The 23,326-nt window shown below is 38.5% G+C and overlaps 1 protein-coding gene across 1 annotated transcript; it reads left to right on the top strand.

The window, feature by feature from the left end:
* Nucleotides 1-1,611: 1,611 nt before the first annotated feature.
* Nucleotides 1,612-23,049, top strand: LOC104632244 (opsin-5-like). The gene is made up of 5 exons (XM_075747098.1): nt 1,612-1,699; nt 3,522-3,684; nt 7,551-7,678; nt 8,227-8,561; nt 22,447-23,049. Exons 1-5 carry the CDS (start codon nt 1,612-1,614, stop codon nt 23,047-23,049), a joined length of 1,317 nt encoding a protein of 438 aa, XP_075603213.1.
* The last annotated feature ends 277 nt before the right edge of the window (nt 23,050-23,326 follow it).

The raw sequence follows: 23,326 nt of genomic DNA on the forward strand, positions 1-23,326 counted from the left end.
GCTTCACTGTGAGCTGCTGTTGTGCTGGGGATGGAGCGAGAGCCTCTTGCTGCCCACAGCGGTCAAGCAGCAGACAGCAAACCGTTACAAGAAGAAACTCAATGGAAGCAAAGAGAAATTGAGAAATGACCTGCAATGGAAATTTATTTACCATTATCCAAGGCAAAGGCCTGTGAATATATCTGGAGGATTTTGCTGAGCTTTTGTCATTATATTTTTGTGGTAACTTCAATTTGCCAAGTACAGCTCCAGATAATCTCTCTAATACTGGTTAAGACAATACAGCAACAGCATCTGTGAGAGGAGGAAAAACAAACAAACAAAAAGATGAACCTTTGCTGGACTTTTCTTTCTTTCTTTCTGACTGTGGCAGAAGACAGCTCTACCTGAGGTCTTTGCCCTGAAATTGTACAATGTGTTAAACCCTGTCCGTGAGAGCATTTACATATCTGGGTACGGCTCTAGCAGGTGCCTTGCCATGTTATCACACGTTACTGTCCTGACTTTGATCCTGCACTCATCTGCGTGGGCAGGTCTGGACGTCCTGCGTCACAGGGCTGGCCCCACAGCAGGATCCTTGAACATGGGAATGGCAGAGGACAATGCATGGTAACTCTGGCATTTTGCTGAGTTATACCACTGTGAATCTCAGACCAGCGTGAAGACAGCTGACAGAAGCTCTGTTTCATTACTGTAACTCTTGTCACAAAGGATTTTGCTAGGAAAAGCTGAGCGATGTCCCATTGACTTGAGTTGTAAATTTAATAACCCACTTCCTGAAATTTGAGAGCATTCAATCTGTTGTAGTTTAAGGAATTGGCAGGAGCTGTACACTAAAGGAAGGGCTATTGATTTACCTTCAGCCCTTTAACTCTCTCATATACTTTGCTAATTTCTGGGCTGGAGAAGCACCAATTTCTACAGACATATATATATAGGTTTACAAATACAGTTGATACAGATTCAGAAAGGTGGAGGGCAGGGATGGGAAATAAAAGGGAATGCTTGTGGAAGGCAGAAAAAGAGAAGTTATTTGGCTCACCCTTATATAAAGTTACTATTTAAATGCTATAAATAAGTTATAGAATTAAAAGCATACATACACATATCATACATTCTTGTGTCTAATTATTACTTATTCTGATACTCTTCATACATTTCTCTCTTCTGGTCAAAACCCCCTCCTCAAGCAGGGCCACATAAAGACTGTTGCCCAGGACTGTGTTGAGACATTTTTTTTAATACCTCTAAGGATGGAGACTCCACAACCTGTCTGGGCAACCAGTACCAGTGCTTGGTCACCCTTACAGTGAAAAAATTTCCTGATGTTCAGGTGGAACCTCCTGTGTTGCAGTTTGTGCCCATTGCCTCTGCTCATGTCACTGGGCACCACTGACAAGAGCATGGCTCTGTCCTCTTTTCATCCTCCATTTAGATAGATTAATTATTAATTAATAAAATAAAATAAAATAAAATAAAATAAAATAAAATAAAATAAAATAAAATTCTCCCTGTGCTCTCCCCACAAAACAGCTTACAGCCTTGCAGAGAGCTCACAGGTACCTGCTTGGATATTGAATTTCTAATACCGTGTCCCATTCTATTTTTTAGATGGGCCCATCTGTCAGTAATTCAACATTCCAGTCCAAAATAACAGAATCAGCTGATATTTTTGTTGGAATATGCTATATGGTATTTGGTAAGTATGATTTCATGGTATAGAGCATTTGATGTGGTAATCAAATAGACTGGAGACTAGACTGTAAAAGTAAAGTTTGTTTCTGACACAGATGAACTTCTCTATATTCATAAGAAGGGGGGGAAAAGCATAGAGTAAAATCATTAAAAGTTTTTTAACCTGTGATTTATGTTAGGTACAAAAACTTTATTCAGTACTAGGAATATAAAGCTGTTTGCTAAGGAGAAGTGCGATGATTGACTCTTCTATAGTATAGACATTGAAGATATTTAGTATAATTGATATCTCTGATGTCGCTACAATTTTTATATTCTGGTTAAAATTAATCTTACTAAGAAGAGTGAGAGAGCATATTCTGATAGTCTGATGATCTGTGGTCCTTGACCTCAGCCAACCTGATTCTGCTTAGGTAATGTTCCTTTTAGAGATACCAAGTGATAATCAGATTGAAATGTAATTGAAACATTGAAAAATATTAAAATGTGGAAAGAAAATGGAAATAATAATTTTAAACAAAATGATTGCCTTTTACTGTGTTTTCATTGTTATATTTTTAAATCTTAGAAGAAAAATGTTTGGAACAAAATTGTTGTATATTTTCAGGAGCAGAATTCAAGTAGAATATCTTTTGTCTCTCCTGAAGATTTTAAATTCTAAATATCTTAAATGGTCTTAAGGACATCAGTGATAGATAAGAATTTAGTATCAATTTCTGACATTATTTGCTAATCTGCTGTTTCCTTATGAGAAAATATCATAATCTGCAGAATATTTGGGAAAACTATGGTTTTGTTTTTTCCTGTGAGAGTACGATTAAGTGAGGTATATTCTCTTATGGGTATAATCAAAACCCATGTTGGTTTGTGGTCTTTATGCAACTTGTTAGCCTCAATTTCTATATCAATACTTACCTATTCTATAAGTAAGTAAAGTGTTGCTTTTTCTGTAGGTATGTATGTGAGGTCCACAAAGGGCTTGTGGTCTCTCTTCAACAGCTTGATTCCACATGGCATTAATTAAGGGACCCATTCATTAGGCATTCTTGTGTCCATGGCCCTCTGAGACTTTTATGTTTGAAAGTGTTCTTTTGTGTCTATAAAAGGCTGTCTAAAATTTTGGTTTTTGACTGTTGTCTGACCTTCTAAACCGATGATCACCTAACTCTTACCTAACTTTGTGTATCCATCACAGGTTTTGATCCTGTTAGTTTAAAGGTTGAGAGCAAATTGCTTGTCTTCTACTAGACTACTTGCAGCCTTCTTGAGTTTCTTGTCAGATCTCATACTAAAATCAGCATTCCCAGATAAAATAGTTCTATCTACACATAGTAGAGACATTAACTAAATTTTTCTCTTTCATGCATAATTCAACATTCTTGCTATATTGCCTATTATTGCTAGGAGCTATAACAGGCACCTCTGAGAAAATGCGTCAGAGAGAAAGGAGGAAGGGTTAGTGAATGGAGAGCTCTAGACTTGGAACTGGGAAAATACGTGCAGTGCCAGACTGATATTGTCTTTGGCTTAATTAATGCCAGCTTCCTACAGGAAAACTGTTTTTTTGGCAGGTCAGTTAATTTAATGGATGAAATTATTCATTAGATCTTTGTAGATAGATTGATGGACAAAACAGGAAGAAACCAGAAAAAATTATAATTATTGTTCTTTAAAAATGAAACATAAAGGAGAGCAAACTGCACATATAAAAAAGACACAAGTTTATCTGATAAATGTCAGCGATGGTGACAGCACATTATTCTTGTGCAGAAAAAAAAAAGATGGCTGAAAGTAACTTTTTCTTCATATTCTGTGTTTCTCTGCAGGGATATGCTCCTTGTGTGGGAACAGTATTCTCCTATATGTCTCCTACAAGAAAAAGAATTTGTTGAAACCAGCAGAATACTTCATTATTAACCTTGCTATCAGTGACCTTGGTATGACTCTGACATTGTACCCTCTAGCTGTAACCTCCAGCCTTTCACACAGGTTTGTTCACTATGCACATCATATTTAGCATCCTCTGCAGGCTCTGGAGGTCTGTGTCAATGATGAAGACCAAATTACTCTGCCATTTTGCTTGTCATAAAAGTGGGAATTAATTAGAGGGACTGAGACAAGTATACTCTGAAACAGCAGCTTTATGGACTGCTGGTGTTAATTAGTGTTCATGTCTATTTGAGGCTATTATCTTTTTGATTTCTGCAGGGCTGAGAAGATTTTCTTCCAAACATCCACTTCCTATTGCATTTATCCTTTGAGGGTAGTATTATTTGAGTGATGGTGAAATGCTTCGTTTTTATTTTTTTTAATTTTACATTGAAATTTGGTATCATAAGAAGAAAACCCTGAATTTACTTATGATCTCCAAATATGGTGTTCTGGATTAATTTTTAGGCCAACACTCTGAATCTGGAACTTCTTCCTTCATTCGTCCCCATTTCTCTTTATTCACATGAATTCAACCTCATATCATTGTGCAAATGTATTTTTTTGTGATCTTCGTTTAAGTTTGGGAGGCTTAGGAGGCTCATTACTAGACCTCAGATAGTATCTGTGCACCCCAGGCAGTATGAAAGCTTTTGAGAGAAGGGAACTAGATAGAAAAGGTGAAGGAAGATCAGAACTGGTTGTCAAGAGCTGATCTGCAGGGTCTGAGATAGGATACTATTGGTAATATTTTGGTCTATCCCAGTGGGTTGCAGAATGTCCTGCAACTGATAGGATGAGAGGAAATGGTCTCAAGTTATGCCAAGGTAGGTTTAGATTGGATATTAGGAAAAATTTCTTCACCAAAAGGGTTGTCAAGCCCTGGAACAGGCTGCCCAGGGAAGTGATGGAGTCACCATCCCTGGACGTATTTAAAAGACGTGCAGATGTGGTGCTTAGGGACATGGTTTAGTGGTTGGACTCGGCAGTGCTAGGTCAATGGTTGGACTTAGTGATCTTAAAGGTCTTTTCCAACCTAAATGATTCTATGATTCTTTGTGACTATGCAGTGATTATTTGACTTCCCAAAACACCTTACTGAGAAAACTATGGAAGTCTGTAAAATGGTAAAGATTATGAGAAAGTTAAACATTGCTAACTAGATGGAGACATTATCAAGGTGGTCCATAAAAACTGAAAGAAATTAAAAAATTTAATCAGTTTTTAAAACTAGTTTTTTGTATGAGAGAATGAGTTGAAAACAGCAGTGAATCAGATTCATTAAGTAGTTAATGTGTGGCATGATGAGAAAAAGAGAAATCTAGAAGAATTGCCATGGCAATATGTATGTTGGTGCCCGAGACATATAAACCAAATATTGATGTGAAGTCAGCTAAACAGAAAAAAGGGAGAAATGGCCTTGTGGTCAAGAATGGAAATTAATTTAACTGTCACAGAAGTGATATTCATTGTAATCCCCTGTGGTGGGTTAACCCTGGCTGAGGGCCAGGTGCCCACCAGAGCCGCTCTATCACTCCCCTCTTTCATTAGACAAGGGAGAAAAGGTACAACGAAAAAAAAAACTTATGGGTCGAGATAAGGACAGGGAGAGATGATTCTCTAATTATCATCACGAGCAAAACAGACCGAACTTAGAGAGGGAATTCATCTTATTTACTACTAAGCAAAACAGAGTAGAGGAATGAGAAATAAAATCAACTCTTAAAACACCTCCCCCACCCCTCCCATCTTCCCGGGCTCAACTTCACTCCCGGCTTCAACCTCCGCCCCCCCAGCGGCACAGGGGGACGCGGAGTGGGGGTTACAGTCAGTTCCTCACGCGGTGTTTCTGCCGCTTCTTCATCCTCAGGGGGAGGACTCCTCTCATCATTCCCCTGCTCCAACGTGGGTCCCTCTCACGGGAGACAGTCCTTCACGAACTTCTCCAACGTGAGTCTCCTCCACGGGGTGCAGACCTTCAGGAGCAGACTGCTCCAGCGTGGGTCCCCCACGGGGTCACAAGTCCTGTCAGCAAACCTGCTCTGGCGTGGGCTCCTCTCTCCATGGATCCACAGGTCCTGCCAGGAGCTTGCTCCAGCGTGGGCTTCCCACGGGATCACAGCCTCCTTCAGGTGTCTCCACCTGCTCTGGCGTGGGGTCCTCCACGGGCTGCAGGTGGAATCTCTACACCCGCTCATCCTCCCTCCATGGGCTGCAGGGGGACAGCCTGCTTCACCATGGTCTTCACCACAGGCTGCAGGGGAATCTTGCTCCGGTGCCTGGAGACCTCCTGCCCCTCCTTCTGCACTGACCTTGGTGTCTGCAGATCTTCTTACATCTTCTCACTCCTCTCTCTGGCTGCAAAAGCTCTCCCTAACTATTTTTTGCCTTCTTAAACATGTTATCACAGAGGCGCTGATTGGCTTGGCCTTGGCCAGCGGTGGGTCCGTCTTGGAACCGGCTGGCATTGGCTCTATCAGACACAGGGGAAGCTTCTAGCAGCTTCTCACAGAAGCCACCCCTGTAGCCCCCCCGCCACCAAAACCTTGCCACGCAAAACCAACACATCCCCATAGGGAATTAGGTGTCTGATCAGGTGGGTTCAGCATGTGGAGGTAGACTGGCACTCATTTTAGCACATTTAGTATGTTTTAGCCCAGCGCTGACATACTGGCAGTGGCTCAGCACAGGCTTAAGTTGCTGTGACTCAGCTGCTGCTGGGTGCCCCAGAGGGTGGGAAATGCTATGGGCTTTCTGAGCTGCACTGTCGTCCTCAAAGGTCCGAGATTGGGAGGGAAATGGGAGAACAAGCTGTTCTAACTTCTGTATTGCCAAAGCCTGGGATGTATTTTAGTTAGAATTTAATACTAATTGTATGTGTACTCCTTATATATTTCATTTCTCCATGTATTCCTTAATACAGTAGAAACAACTGTACCTATAAGTTAAAATATCCTCCTGGATTTGATATATACATATCAGTACAGACTTAAAAGGTAGAGTTATATGTGGAACAGTTAAGGAATTTCTCCTTGTTCAGCTAAATGTTTAGAGAGAGACTGGTAGCATGTTGCAGCAAAGAGTCACACAGCACTGTGTGATGCAGACATCCAAGCCCTATTGTATTGCATGTTTAATAATGTAATTAAGTAGAATATATTTAAAAAAAGAGATGGAGAGCACCTCACCCAATATAACCTCTGGGTTTTTCTGTTCAGTTCATCAAAATGAAAAAAATGTATTTGGTTTGATGTGAAAAAAAAGTCTCTCTTTTTCCCATCTAGTTTTCTCTCATTTTGGCATCAAAATAAAAAAATAAGAGAAAAAAAATCCAGTAATTATTCAGTTTTTACCACATTACTTTCTGTGTTGAACTATCGCTAAATGTGTTAACTAATGGAGATGATGTCTTCAAAATGTAGCACGGAGCTTTTGGTAACTGCTACTGCAAATCATGAAGGTGTCTGAATAGAAAGGGAGGAGGTATAGTGATTCAGATCAAATTTTTGTTCCTCTGGATAACCTTCACAAGTGAATATGTTGATTTTGATGAAAACTTGCTTTAAAAAGATGCATAAAGATAGCAGAAGTAATAATGAGCTGTATTAATTTATGACGTAGACCTACTACTGACAAGCATTTTGATTTTTCTTTTCAGAATGATTGTCATTAGATATACTGCTTTGTTTTATAAAAATGGCTTAAATGTGAATCAGAAAAATAAAGCAGAACATGGTTAGTTTACTAGCTGGAAGTTTTTCAAATGAGAATATCTTTCGTAGTTGATCATTGACCAACAAATAATTTAATCATGCAGATTTATTGAATTTTTAAGGCTACAACTGTAACTATATTTCTACTATTTAGTGTTACATTTAAGAAAGAAGGATAACACCTAAGAATTAACTTTCTTGGTTATTCACCAGGTGGCTGTATGGGAAACAGTTTTGCTTGTTCTATGCATTTTGTGGGGTGCTCTTTGGGATCTGCAGTCTCTCAACACTGACATTACTGAGCACTGTGTGCTGCCTCAAAATTTGTTTTCCAGCTTATGGTAAGCTAATGTTTCTGTCTTAGGTTACTCAATTTTTCACGTGAACATAGACCACCATTTTTGGGTTGCATATCCTAAAGAGTATTTTTATAGAAGAGATCTTTCACATCCAGTCAAAACTTTCTTACTACTGTGATCACTGGTAATTAACTATAGGGATAGATGTATGTGATTGAGTACTTATAAGCTCTTTTAAGTCAGGGTGATAATTTGGAATCATGGAATAAGAGCTGTGGTCTGAAAGCAAGGCTAGGCTGAATAAACTATTTTTTTCAGAGTTTATTGCTACATTTTGATAGAGATTTATTTATACAGATTTATGTTGTGCTAAGTATCCTAGATATATCACAGAATTCAGTTACCTTTTTTTTTTTTTTAAATTGTTGTGAACCATGCCCTATTCTTACAAACCTTCAATATGCTATAGTATTTTGAACACCTGTTAAACCTGTCCTTCTTACTTACCCTGCTCAGCTGCCTGCATATGGGAAACTCCATCCAGACATGCCAGCTATGCTGATCTTCACTGATTGTTTTGTGTCTTCCAGGGAACAGGTTCAAGAGAGAACATGGACAAATCTTGATAGCCTGTGCTTGGACTTACGCAGCAGTTTTTGCCTGTTCTCCCCTGGCTCACTGGGGAGAATACGGAGCGGAGCCCTACGGCACAGCCTGCTGCATTGACTGGCGTTCCACCAACGTAAATTCCGTGGCCATGTCTTACATCGTAGTCCTCTTTGTTTTCTGTTTTGTCCTCCCTTGCGGAGTCATTGTCACTTCCTACTCTCTTATTCTGGTAACTGTGAAGGAATCCAGGAAAGCAGTGGAACAACACGTCTCCGGGCCTGCCAGGATAAGCAACGCGCAAACTGTTACTGTCAAGGTATTTGAAAGTTAGTTTTTGGCAAGCCATTTTTGGCACAGCTGGGCAGCACCATTTAAGGACCAAGAAGGTTCCTGAGAAGGGAATAAAGATGGAAAAGAAAATCAGTCCTCACTGCATTTTCATTTCAGACAACAATATTGTCTTGTGCAGATTCGCTGCATGGCAATGAGTTGCTAAACATACAAATGATAGCTGTGTTGTTTCTGGAGGGTGATAATTAAGCTCACGGAGATTCTTTACTTGTGAAAATTAACATTTCAGACTTTTGATCAAAAGGAAGGTTAAAAATTGGAGCACTGTGTGGAAGTGAGTTTGGGTCTCATGCTCATGAACTATTGCTTATGAAAACCAGTCTGGTTTTGAGTGAATGTTGTTTGTCCAGCTACAGACATCTAAGGAGATCTAGGCTTAAACTTTACATCATTAAAGATTTTAAATAGTATTGTAGAGATCAAATTCTCTTGATTACAACTGAAAAATGGACAAAACTCACAGAAAAATATATTTCTGTAACCACTTTTTGAACCAAAACCTCTGAAGTTTTGTGTTTCACTAGCTTAGACAGTAAAATAAAGCTGTGGTCACAGTAGTAGGGGAAATTGTTTCCTGCTGCCAAACTATGTCCCTGTCCTTTCCAGGAGATCAGCATCTATTTTTTCAATATTCCAAAAAATAAGAAGAGCAACTTTGCAGCTAACATTAGGTGTACTTCATTCCTTAGATAATGTACCACTTGAAAGACGAATGCTACCTCTTCACTCTGTTAATTATCTCCAGAGAGAAAAATCTTTGTTTTTTCTTGATTTCAATGAATCCTTCTCTCATTTCTCTAGTTATTTGGCATGTCCTTCTAAGTATCTTCCTCACCACCCTTCACCTTTTCTGCTTGGAGTCATCTTTGGTCCTTATCTTCTCTCTCTGTTCAGGAATATGGACATTCTCACTTGCAAATACAATTGGGTATCTCACAGATCTTTTTCTGTATAGATGATCTGCTTTCTCTTTTTCATGCTAACAAACTTGGTCTCTCTCTGACATCTCTCTTCAGATTACCAAGGCCAGTGTAGCTTCAGTAGACATCTTAATCTGTCCTGCTCTCCTTTTGAGTTTTTTGGTTTTGACCACAGTTGGAAACACCATCCTCCTGTCTACTGCATGGTCTTGTAACCTAAATATCTTCCTCAATCCAAGCAATTTAAGAACTAATCGGTTATGTCAATGTCTTACCTAATCCTTCTTTGTAATAACTGTTAGATGGAACATTTCCCAACTAAAGCTCTTAAGTATATTCCTACTCCATTCCTGGATATTTAGTAGACATTCGTTTTCTTAAGTCTTTCATTTGACTACAGGATACTATCCTTTAACTCTTTAATTAACTTTTAAAGCTCTTCACGGCTTATCCTAATTGACTTCTATACTCCTGTTCAGTGCGGCCAACATGCTGGTTACACTGTATGCTCACAACGCTCAGAAATGCACATGCATGCTCAATGCTACTTGTCATTCTTATGAGTTCCTTCTAATAAGCACTAGCAAAATGAAAACAATATCTCCTTCAAAACTTCCTTTGTGATGTTAACAAAAAAAGTCACACTGGTATGTCATACTGCTTATCATGTACTGATAGGTATTTCTTCTTTTTATTCCCTGTTTTTTTCCTCTCAGAATTGCTCTGATCTTCACTGTTAGATTGTAAACTCTTTGAGATACTCTGAGACTGCTTATCATCTGCAGAAATAGATGAGATATAGATTCACCTTAGAATAATAATAATACAAACAACAAACAGATGTGCATCTTAATCCCTTAGAGATATTTGCTAAGGGGATGGTATAAGTCAAACTCATAAAAGCAGAGAGGAGAGAAGAAACTTTTTTTAATTTTTTTTTTCCTTAAAAAACTCTGCTAAAACAATCCACCCCAAATATGTCAATTTTGTGGTGTACTTTTTGAATGATTATTTGTTGAACTGTAGTTCTTCCTGCTGGATTTGAGCTGCAATGCAACCTACCTTGTAGTGCCTGTCAAGTTAGAGACCATTTATAGCCCATTCTTCCTCCATCATTTTCCATCCTGCCTCTGACATCAGGTCACTGTAATTTAGGAGTCCTGGCCAGGTTTGACCTGCGCCTCTACGGTCTGATCCAGCTTCAGTGGCAGTGCTTGGCCATTGCTTCAGTCTTGAAAAGCTACATCCAGAAAATTACTTGGGCACTTAAAATGGAACTTAGACTCTTATGAGTCTGGCTAAGCCCAGAAATATGATTATGGAAGCTCTTGCTTGGTGGCTGCCTATGCCTCGAGGCTCCAAGAAAATGCCACAAGTTCCTCTCTAAGCGTAAAGGTTTCCCCAAGTTTCTGCAGTTTGCTTTAATCTGTATTGCACTGCTATCGCTTTCCTAAAATATATTAACATAACCAGGCCATAGCATTCAATTTAGGCCCATTTTACTTTATTTATTAGTAACTGAATATTTTTATTAAAAAAGAACAATAAAATACAGATAACATTCACTATCATTAATCTACTTCCCATGCTAAAAGATCTGTCTATAGTGGTTTTTTTCTGTGCTATTTTAGATTGACAATATCAAGAATTTTAGAAAATGTAATGGGAGCTGTATAGTGCTATTAGTGCTTTTGTGCTTGTAAATTTGCAAGGTTGGTAAACAGCTGATATTGCTTTTATTATTATACAGTGCCATGAAAATAAATTATAATGCATACAGAGGACACTATTGTGTGTCACACACATGCACTCATGTGATCTCTTCACAGGTGCATGGATTTGCTAGCTTCTGGAGCAAAAATGCTCTGAGCATATAGATAAGACAGATAAATACGAATGCAATTAGAGATGTAGAAAATTGCCTCTGCTCCGGGAGTTCCTTGGGTTTAAGCCATTTTAGAAACACATCTTAGTTACCCCTAGATGTTGCAGGAGCAAAACCACCATGAGTATAACTTCATGTCTCATCAAATATTTGTCCAAATACCATTTCTGAATTGTCTGCAGTACATCCAATTTAAATCATGAGGGCTAAGCCTTTGGCCTCGGAGATTGTTTTCAGTTTTTGTTCTGATTCATGTATGACCTTGGACAAAACTCCTGGTACTTGTATCTCTTTGTGGCTGTAATCTGTGATACCTCTGAAGTACCTGATTTAAAACACTGAACTATCATTTGGCTGAAAAGGACAAGGTTGAATAATTCACATCTCTCTTCTAAAATAAACTGATTTTTTTTTCATTTTTGGAATGCAATGATTTCCAGAGAAACAACTCAAATCTACACACCATGAAGGTTAATTGATCTTAAATTGGTTTTCTACAATGCTTGGACATAGTGCTTGGGTTTTTTTAATCCTCATTAAATTATTTTTTGTGAAATTAATAGAAATTTTACCACCAACATAAATGGAGGATGTCACACTGCTCTGAAACCGGAAGTATTATATATCCGCTGGAACTAATAATCTTGAAAGCTGTAGATAATTACAGATGGGAAGATCTATGAGCATAATAGGAAATATAATGGAAATCAGATTGGATAAAAGTTACTCTTCAAATAAGACCTACAGTTTAGAATACAAGATGCTAGATCTCAATAATCGACTGTAATGGGTAAATCTCCTCCTGAAGCAAAAGAAGAATTACAGCTGTTCAATGCCTTTCTTGATTTTGTCCACCTTAAACAGATGCTTTAGTTGTAAGGCAAAGCATCATTGCGATTTGCTGGAGGCATTTCAAAGTCATTTAGGGATTAGTGGTCAGTGTGCTATTTCTAAATGAGTGTGAAGGGTGAGAATCTGCATGAAGACACAGTCTCAATGACAAACTTGCACTATTGACTTCATAATATTTATTGACCTGAGGTGAAGGCAATCAGCTTTTTGGCAAGAATAGGTGAATCCGGTTAACTGATAAAGAGCATGTTGAACATGTCTTACTGTCAAGGCTTGTTATGGCAGAATACAGACATTTCATTTGGGGAGAATGTGAAATTGAGCTTCTGTTACTGTAATCCAGATGATCACATTTATGATTGACTTTTACTTTTGTGTAGTATAAACATTTATAATAGTGAAACATGAAAGAAGTAGTGCTTTTAGATTCCTATGTAAGCAAGGCTCAGATCAAAAAAACTTCCATTATACTTCAGACCTTTCAGGAAAGTTGCCTTCATTTTTGTGCTCTCTCATTTGACTAGTTCATTTACAGTGATCACCACTACACATCTAAAAATCCTAGGTTTTCCAGACGTGCTGATCCTATGAAGTTGTCAGGCATCTTGGGCAAAAGTACAATTTTTCTATTTTATACATCTGGAAAAGTTTATAGAGGGAAAAGAGGACAGATCAAGGGTGTGAGACAGCCTCTAGTCATCCCAAGTTCATCAGATTTCTGTTACAGCCTGATGAATACCATTTTAATTCCTTTCCTCCCAGTGTAGTAATGATAGCATTGGTTGTTCTTGTCTGTTGCTTTTCAGACCTTGCCATCATTGCTTTGCAATATTTTGAAAGATACAGTTGCAATATGCTTTGGCTTTACAGGTCAGGAAACTACCAGTCTGCAATGTTTAGCTGGCTAGTTTCATGATTTCTATGCACAGTGAAACTCTGCGAGATGGGAAATTATGGCCAATATTTCCCTTACCAATGAGAACTGGAGCAAGGTTAAACTAACAAACTAAGGCCTCCAGTGTAGCCATAATTAGCTACAAGGCTCAAATTCAGGAACCACCTGAATCTTGCTTTGCCTGGTGCTTAGCCCATTAGCCTCTGCCCCTTAGAGCATGTTTCTGTCTCCAGGGTTTGGTATGGTACTTATGGTGACCTGAATAGTCAGCAAAGTTTGCACAGAGAAGCAGTCCGCAGTTTTCTAATAGACGCTTCTGCTCTTGCGGGCTTTTGAAGAAAGAGCGAGATAAGTCTTGCCCGAGGCTGGTCCATGAGGTTGAATTTGTGAGCCTTGCAGTCTTCAGGGACCCAGAGGCTGAGTTTGGGATCCATGCTACCTGGTTCTAACATAAATTCAGTAAGCAGAATGGACAGGTGGTTTGTAAGACTGTCTTCATCTTGTGAACCACTGTAGGGGACAGGCAGCATCTTGGTAGAGGGTGGTAGATGAACTGACAGATTTGAGGTCATAAAAGACTGGATCAAGGGACAAGAGCCATTTCCTCCATCATGCTCCGTGCCAACTGAGCTAGTTGGCTCAGAAGGGTGGAATCCTCTGTCCTGTTCAGACATTACCATAGTGACTGTGCTTCTCAGAAACTTTGGAGAAGCAGTGGTTTCTCTATAGCACACTGTTGATTAGATCTTGCTCTGGGGTGCACAGCTCCCTGGTGTCCTAGGAGGACACTAAAAAAAAAAGGTGGCCTATTAGTATTGCTTTCTATATTTTGAGGAAAAATGGCCTTCAAAAAAGAGACCGAAAAGAGATAAAAATATCAAGTGATGGGAACACTAATGATAAGTTTATATTCTCCTACTGTCATCTGTGACCCGGATCAATGAGAAGGCTACATTCCCAGCTTTCATAATTGGACTGGGTACTCCTTGATTTCTGAAAATAAAGCCACGATAGCTGTTTGTGCAGCCCTCTGGCCTAAGCTGCACTGGTGAGGTCCTCAGTGAAATTTAGGAACTCCCTCTGGCACTTCAGCAGATGGGGTGGGTGCTGGGCATTCCAGGGACAGGCTGGCTCTGGTCATTGGGGCTCCCTGGGATTTTGCCCGGTGTGTGATGCATGTGTCTGTGTGCACACTGACTCTGAACAAAACTTTGCTTTTGCAACTCATGAGCCGTAGAAAAAGTTGTGCTGAGGATACGAGGAAGGGCAGAAACCAGCTTTGTATATGTAAGGTGTAGGTGTAAATCCTCATGAGGAAATCTGGCCCTAAATCTAGCACCGGAATTCCTCCTCCAAAGGAGCCTACATCATCCTCGCCCATGTGTTTTACGTGGCTCTAGGGCAGGACAAGAGGAGACTGTGTTTAGTTTTTAAGTATCTAATTAATCGGGATGCACATAATGATCCCATCTACATGACAACCAAGGTAGTCCACCATGCAAGGAGAATGGATTGCACTGAAGATACATAGCTAATGTACACATTTTAAATAAAATGCTTATGCTGCATTACAGCATTGTTTCTACTTAGACCTACAGGCAATATGTATTAGTGACTGACTGCAGGAGAGGACATATCCACTTATGTGTACTTTTTGTAAGCTATGCACTAATCATAGGACTCACTTTAAAAAAAAATAAATAGGCAGCTACCAAAATGTTTTGGGCAGTAGGAATTAGATAGCATTAAAAATTTTTTTTTGCCATATTTTAGCAAGACAATTGAGGAAGAATTACCTTCACCTTGCACAATTCAGCACCACTAAACTGAGAAATACAGTGAGATCTAAATATGTACAAAAGAATAAGTGAGCACAATAATACCAGATTGCTTAAAAAATGCTGCCAAAGGTCTGTTCCAAGGTCTTGAGAGCAGAGTAATCATTGGTTAGAGGACCATTGACTTGTTTTGGAGCAGACACCAATATGAATCAGCTGGGGGTTTTTTTCTGAAGCATGGTAGTATAACAGAATTTTATTGTTCTTACTTTTTTTTTTACTATATTGTGCTTTGTTGAATGGAGGAATAAAATGCATGACATGAATTCTCAAAGCTTGCCCTGTGAATTTCTAATTTCTTTTACTTCTTCATGTATTTTAGCAATGCATTGGCTCACTGGCTTATTATTTTGCAGAAAAACAAAGTAAAGGTTGTAATAGTCCCTTGAGGCATAAAAAAAATCAGTGGAATTAATTTGCTGCTTATAAGCATGCATTTGGAATAAGTCTTACAGATTTTGCAAATAGTTGCACTTACCCTGTCAGAAACAATTTGTAGGAAAAACTTTATATTTTCAGCAGAACAGCTTCACCCATAGCACATTCCTTTAAAAGTGAAAGGAAAGAAGAAAGTATCGTTTTATTGGCTTTGTCATAGCCTTATCTAATTACCTTCTGCAAGCACATTTCTCCTTCTTTGCAGCCTCTGGGAACTGAGAATCCTTTAAGGCTCTGCTGCAATAAGCTTATCACATAAATAAATTGAGAAACGTTAAGTACTTCCTGTAAATATTCTTTCTTGCAGACAAGAATGAATTTGGCTGCCAAAGTAAGCAAAAGATTCTACAGAAGAGACAAATGATGAACCATATATGATTCACAGAAAGGACAACATGCAATCCTCTGAATTTAAATGACACAATTTCAGGAAGCCTTGATTCTTCTAATTCATTAATATTCAAGACTTCTTACTCAACAACTTTTTGCAATATATTTCTTAAGAAGCAGAAATTGACTTCTAACTTTCTATTCTAAACTCCCCTTATTATTACAGTGAATTATCCTTTATTAATAATTTTGTACCAGAAACATCCACACGTCGGCAAGGTTCTCTGTTGTACATAGAGATTCAAGTCAAGATGTGCAAGATGCTGACAACACTGAAACTGCTTCCCTGCCTGTTCCTAGCATTGGCCTCAGGCGTGTTGGATGGACTGTCCCTGACAGCGTCTGGGTTTGCCTTGTCTGTGCCTACAGGCTACAATAGTTCTGCACTTTGTAAAAGATCTGCAGGGACACAGGGTTTTACAAGAAGTCCCTGGCCTAACTCAGAATTATCTTTCTTGACTTTGACCAAAACCTTTCCTTTCCATGCCTTCTGTACATTGCTCCTTCTTACTGATATTCTTGATAATCCTGCCAATCTTAAGCAATAATGTTGTAGTCTCCATACAGGTATATAATGATCAGTTGAAAGTCAATATTTTTAAGTGGGTTTATTATTTAGATGCAAGAATTTCTCAAATCTTCTTTACTATAGTGAATGAACTGATATACCAAACATTTTTCCAAGTCCCAAGATAGTTCATTATGCTGAGGGTAAAGCGTACTGAAAAAATTTTACATGATTCAAATAATATAATCTCAAATTTTGTGGATATCTCTGGACAATATTATTCTTCTGTAGATGAATTTTTTAAACATAGAGGTTGGCTATTACATTGAAGCTACTGCATTACATTTGGAGACCTAAACAGAAGTTCTTCTGGCTGGTTGAAGATCTGCAGCTCTTACTGATTTAGCGGAATTTGTAGATAATTGCCACACCTGTAGCTGTTGAGTATGAAATTTTAGGCAGGTGCTTAAATAGTGACATACGTGCAGAGCTATAGATGCTAAGGACTGAATGATCTAAATGATCTACATGGTTTCTGGTAAAGCTTGTTGAAATTACACACTATGTGACAGATATATAGATAATTCAGTATTTATATATTTTATAATTAAAAAGCAAGCACATTATATAATTATTACACTGTTAGCTAAACATGGCATCTAGTGTAAGCTTGCAGTTATAGCTCCATGCTGGGCTAGGACAAATAGCTCCACAAGTTAGACATCTAGAAGTTAGAAATAGAAGTCAGACAACAAGGATTCAAATAAGATACTTCTATTGTAATTTTTTTTTTTTAATAAAAACCATAGTGATCAAGTGGATCATGTTTTTCAATTAGTTTTCAAAATATATGGTTTGAAAAAATCTGTTCTTCACTTGCATTAAGCTAGTATCTTTTCCAAGCAGTGTGCATTCTTACTAAAGAAACTTATGGTAGTCCTGAGAGGGAAGCTGTGAAAGATTTATACATGTGCATAGTTCCCACTTATTTCATGGGAACAAGTAACACAACTTTGTTTCTGGTAGGCTGACACCAAGGTACTGCTGCCTCTTTGTGCCTGGGTGACTGGCTGAGTGTCATTGCATCAGGGATATTCTCAACAGTGGTTCAGTCCTGTAAAGCATCATTTACTTAAACGTGTCAACAAGCTGAATTCACCCCATCTTCTTCAATGCACACTCGAATAAACATCTAGTTTGAAATAGTTGAATCAGATCCTTGGCTTGTGCCAACAGCCAGGGCTTGTTCCAGTCTGCATGAGTGAACATATACCAGCTGAAGATCTAACTACAAAGATGACTTCATGCTGCAAGTGTAGAACACCTATTTTCTTTTCCTATTTACCTGTAACGTAAAAATATCCTCTGCAACTTGTGTTCTTTGTTGTGAAGCTCTTTGTATAAATCATAATGTTTTCCCCACATTCCACCTCAATTGTAATTCCCCAAGAGAGATTTTTGCTTGTAACTTTCTGAGGTGTGTCACCTACTGTTATATTTGGTATACGAACAATATCCTTGTGCTTGATTTACAGACAAAAAGAAACTTTTTTCATTTGTAATTGTGCTTATTTGCTTTTCTATGAAATATTTTTAAGAAGGTTTTTGTTTATAGAATTTGACTACACACAAGGGCAAAGTTTAAAAAGATTTTTGAAAACTCCTCTATGCCAAATCATATTGTTCACAAGCTACGATAGAGTCCTGTCCAGGTTAAGAGGCAGGTCAAGGGTGAATCACTTCTTGACTTACCTTGGGAAATTATTATATTGCTATATGCCTGCATTTATATGAAAATTTACATTTTATGAAATGATTTATACTTGGCAAACTACATAAGTTATATCAAACTTCCCAGTCAGAATGGGTGTTGGGTGTATAGGGGATGCTATGTATCCTGTGTATCCTATGTATCCTGTATTTTTCTTATGTTCTTGTATGATGGACAGGACCATAGAGATTCTTCTGGTCAGTAAGATCTTTGACTGGAAATACAAATAATTAGACTAAAAATCTGACTTGCAAGATGTAGGAAGAAGGCATTGCCTTTTATTCATACTACTGCAGAGCAACACTGGACACTTGATGGTCACTTTGACAAGAAAAAGTGTCAGAAATTTCCACAGATATGTGCATTTATGAAAAGGTAACTCATAGAGCTGAAGCTGTTTTTCTATTTGCATGATAAAATAAAGACATTACAGAGAGTCCATTATAGTTCATTAAAATCATCTTCCTGTTAACACTAAGGGATTTTGGATTGTAAACCTTTGATTGTACTTGCTACAAACTGTAATGAGCTACTTAGTGCCTTTTGGAATAGTTTCCATAACAACTATATTTTTTTATGCCTTATATGAGGCCTGCACATATTATTCTAAATCACATTGTCACATTGTTCCTTAATCAACCACACAACTTTATCCTGCCGTTCCTTGTGTTCTACACAGGCTCAGTTTGCTGGTACTGCAATTTTAGCAGCGATGCATTATAGACTGAAGCTAAGATTAGGCAATATGTCTCTTCTTCACTTTAATGAGAGATGCTGGGCTCAAGTATAGAGTGAAATTATGAAAAGGCTCAGCTGTAGTCCAGCATGCCTGTTGTCCTCCCTGGGTGTCATTGTGTAGTGATGCACAGGTGACTGCTGCCTCAGGTGGTACCACCTTCACAGGAGGAAATCCAAGGCCAGAACTGACATCTGTCCATCAAGTATAGCATTAAGATAATTGAATCAATCACCCAGTGATGTAATGAAAGGGGATAGTTGACCCATCTCATAGTGTGAAAGTCATATTCACTTATGAACAGTTCTCCTTGGTGTACGGTAGTTGATGTGTGGCCTTTGTGAGTTAATGAAATGAAATAAAAGAATGAATGTACAGATCAGTTATCTTGAACAATGGTTTCTGGGGTAAAATGAACTCATCATTGGAAATAACCTACCTGAGGCAGAAGTAAAGTTTTTTTTCTGACATATTCACAGAATTCTAGTTGGTTATTGAGGCTTGAATTACAGAACCAATGTCATTTTGTTTCTATCCTGCTACTTAGATTTTTAGGTAACCTTTGGCCACTGTTTTGTGCATTGAATTACGAAAGTTTTTTGGAAATCATTGGCAAAGTTGAAACATCAACCAGCAGGAAAAAAGCCCACTCACAAGTACTCTGTCCCTTACAGTGAAAGACCTTGTGGAAAAGATTATTTTGCTTTTAAAACTTTTCTGTTATTACCTTTGACCAGTTTATATGCAGGTAGTTGAAATCCCCTATTATGGTTGACTCGTTATGCTTTGTTACCTCTCTCTTTTTACTAGAATAGTGTACATTCAATAACTTTTTTCTGATCATTTCAGGAAAACTGACCACTGCAACTTGCATGTGTAGTATTTCAGAGGTAGCTACGATAACGCTTATACAAATACACCATGTCTCCAAGAACGTGTACGAAAGGACATGTCTTTGAAGGCATAGCGTGCCTATGCAATGTTCCCTCATTTGTTGTCCTTATGCAGTTGTGCTGTTGTTCTTGTTTGCCCACAAAACCGCAAAAGTGTCCTTTGGTTTGGCCCTTTGGTGAATTTCTTGTGAATGTTCACAAAGTTGCCCCATATCTGCCTCATTAAAATTTTCCTTTTGTTGTGCATTTGAAAATCTTGATGTTCTTTGCCATCTAATGTTGGCATCACTTGTTAGCCCACTCCTCACACCTGTCTTCTTGGAACCATGTTGATCATTTTGTTGATCTTAAGGAGATGGAGGTACTTCATCAAGCACCTGGCTTGAAACTTCTTACCATAGGCAGAGATTGTTAAGTCCTTTTGAGCTCTGTTGTATTAAACTCCAGACTTTTCAATATGTGGCATGACAATATGGATAATAGCAAAGTCTCTTTCTACATTCATGTATGTATATGTACAGTTGATATACTTAAATATCTCAAAAAGGGGTTCCTTTTGCCTAATTGTGCTCCACTAAAAGTTAGTTGTCTTACATACATCCTCAAAATTAGCAGTGACAAAGACCTGAGAGCAGTCTGTCATATCTATTTTAGACATAGATCTTTGAATGATATCAGTTACTTTCAGGAGATATGTCTCTCATTCCTTTGACATTATAAAGACCTTAGACTGGCATAGAATTAGCGTATAAGTTTTTGGATAGCTCAAGTTATGCAAGATTAATCCCCTCCTTGCTCTAGAAACTGTATTGATGCAGTTTGGGAAGCTGGCTGAGAGGTCCTTGAAAATATGTGCCAAATGTCTTTTCATAGGAACGATGTAAAGCCTATGACAATCCCAAAGATTAATTGCTACTATAAATAAGCCATCTGGGAAATGCATCAATTGATTCTTATGTCCATTTCTTCTTAATGTGATTCTAAAGGGCCAAGGTATATTACTTGCCACAGAGGCTGCTTTTACTTTCAGCCTTGAATACTGGCCACGGACAGTTGAGGATTACAAAACCCATGCACATGGCACCAGCATACCCATAGATAGAGTCAGAGTCAGACCTCCACTGTTGTAAAGAAACAGAATGCTATGGAAACAAAGTTCACCCCATCTTGCGGATTTGCCTCCTCGTTATTTCTTAACTAGTCTCATTCTGCCAAAATACTCTGTTTCTCAGTTCTGTCAAATGACTTTAACTTTGGACTTCATGTGAGCTCTAACAGGTTAGACCTCTAAATGGTCATCACCCATAAGCAGGAGATTTCTCCTGTGCCATTACTATAGTGCATGGCTTTCTAGATACATGCGCAATTTCATAAACAGATTTTAGCCTCACAGAAAAAACAGTTAAATGCCACAGACATTCCTCATAAAACTCGTGGTATATATTTCTTGGCAATCACCATGCATTTCTTCTTGTGAAATAAAATTTGTGAGACTATTAAACTTAGGGAGAAAATAATAGCATTTGGAGGAACTCTCTATGCCTTAAAAGAACCTAATGTGTGTTCTGGTGTTAGTGCTCAGGGCCCCTTTCATTCTCACTCTGAACACAACAACGTCATCTCTCTTAATAAAAATTATTACCCCATTATTTATGCAACCTTGAATCTATAGGCAGAGCCTTACTGCGAAAAGTGGTGGATTTGCAGTTAGCTGAGCTAGTTAGCAGTTCTGTACTCCCACTTGCAGAGGGCAGCTCAGGCAGGTGGCACAATCAGCAGCTGAAAACAAAAGTACTTTCCTCATGTATTTTCTTCTGTCCTTTGGATCCAATACCTCTATAAATGGAATGGATTCTCTACTATGTTCCTTATTCGGAAATACATACTTTTGGCTTGTGAAGCTTCTTCAAGAGCATCAATATTCTTGTTTCCGTCTTTAAAATATACATGCACTTCAGTTATAAACAGTGCTTAGAGCAATGCCCATCAGATTAGTCTTCCTATACATGCTGATGCTTACACTTCAGACTTCTCGAGGTTTATGTTTATTGCAGATCTGATATTTATTCTTGCATTTTACATGTCTCTGTGATAATTTGTACAAAAACCCTGTTGGTTTCGTTTGGTGTTTGGTGGGGTGTTTTTTTGTTTGTTTGTTTGTTCTTTTGAAGGCTTATCAAAGCTTTGTTCACAGAGTTTATTAGGACAACCATTGTGCAGTAGGAGTTAACTTAAATTCGTTAATTTTATTAATCTGTTTTTCTGCTATCAGATGCCTGAATGTGGCTCCAGTTGAGCACCAACAGTAAAATTATGGAAGACATTCTGTAGCCAGGAAAATGAATATTACTCATGAATTAGCCAGTAGATAGGAATGGCTTTGCAATCCAGACAAGCGTTTCCCCAGAATGGTATCTTTTTCTCTAGCTTGGCTTCCTTTTTGGTCTTAAAAGAGTCTTCATGGCACTTTAGTGAAGAGGAAGAAAAATGTAGGAGCTGTTACATTTTGACTCTGAAAGTTTCAGGTAGAAGTAAGTTTCAGACAGAATTCAGTTGCTAGAAAAATACACATTTGGAGAGCAGCTGAGGTACGACGGAAGACTTGGGGAGACTTTTAACAAGGGGATTCAATCCGGTGGTATTTTTATGCATATTCTAGTTTGGTGGCTATTTTTTTCATGCATGCCATTTTTTAACTCACTGTTTTCTCTTTTTCTCTGCAAGTTGAGTATTGCCGTGTGCATTGGATTTTTTGCTGCCTGGAGCCCTTACGCCATCATTGCCATGTGGGCAGCTTTTGGATCAATAGATAAGATTCCTCCATTAGCCTTTGCTGTGCCAGCTGTCTTTGCAAAGTCCTCCACACTCTACAATCCAGTTATCTATCTCCTCCTGAAGCCAAATTTCCGAAACACCATCGCCAAAGATTTCACAGTTCTTCAAGAGTTATGCATCAGGAATTGTTTTCGTGTCAAGGCACTGCAGAACTACAGATCAACTTTGAACACAAGCCTGAGAACATTTAAGGGCAAAAATGAATCCAACTGTAATTCTCTGCCAATTGTGGAAGAATGTCCTTATTTCCCGCGTGAAAAGCACAGTGATGCTTTTGAGTGCTTTCAAAACTATCCAAAATGCTGCCAGGAGAGGCTAAGCGCTATGGAATGCCCTCCTCAAGAAACTGTGTCCTTGGAGACCAACCTCCAAGCAAAAGTGAGACAGAAGTCAGTAAAGGTGGTTGTGCAGGGAGAAAAAAGCACTGAAATCGATACCTTGGAAATCACCTTGGAAGCAGTACCTGTGCATCGTGCATTTACAGACCTCTAGGGCTGCTTGCATGAAGCCCTCTGACAGTACTGTTGTTTTACTGGATTCATGAATGTAACTTTTTCTAAAGAGTCCTTCTACTACTCCATTTTCTAGACTATTTTCCTGTTTTTTTTCTCATACTCTTTGATGTGGCATATGCTACAGCATGGATATGCTATAAATGCTGTATGACTCTTGCCATGCCAATTTAAGTACATTGTGTTAACTTCGTTCACATCACGAACTATGTCAGGCAAATTGTCTCTGCATTTAGCGACATCCTTTTACTCTGTTT

The sequence above is a fragment of the Balearica regulorum genome, chromosome 2 (assembly GCF_011004875.1).
Source record: "Balearica regulorum gibbericeps isolate bBalReg1 chromosome 2, bBalReg1.pri, whole genome shotgun sequence".
NCBI lineage: Eukaryota > Metazoa > Chordata > Aves > Gruiformes > Gruidae > Balearica > Balearica regulorum.

Bases quoted from the DNA above. Each gene is read 5' to 3' on its own strand.
- LOC104632244 (XM_075747098.1), top strand. From the start codon at position 1,612: ATGGGCCCATCTGTCAGTAATTCAACATTCCAGTCCAAAATAACAGAA. The intron at 1,700-3,521 runs GTAAGTATGATT...GTTTCTCTGCAG, and splicing joins AATATGCTATATGGTATTTG to GGATATGCTCCTTGTGTGGG. The intron at 3,685-7,550 runs GTTTGTTCACTA...GTTATTCACCAG, and splicing joins ACCTCCAGCCTTTCACACAG to GTGGCTGTATGGGAAACAGT.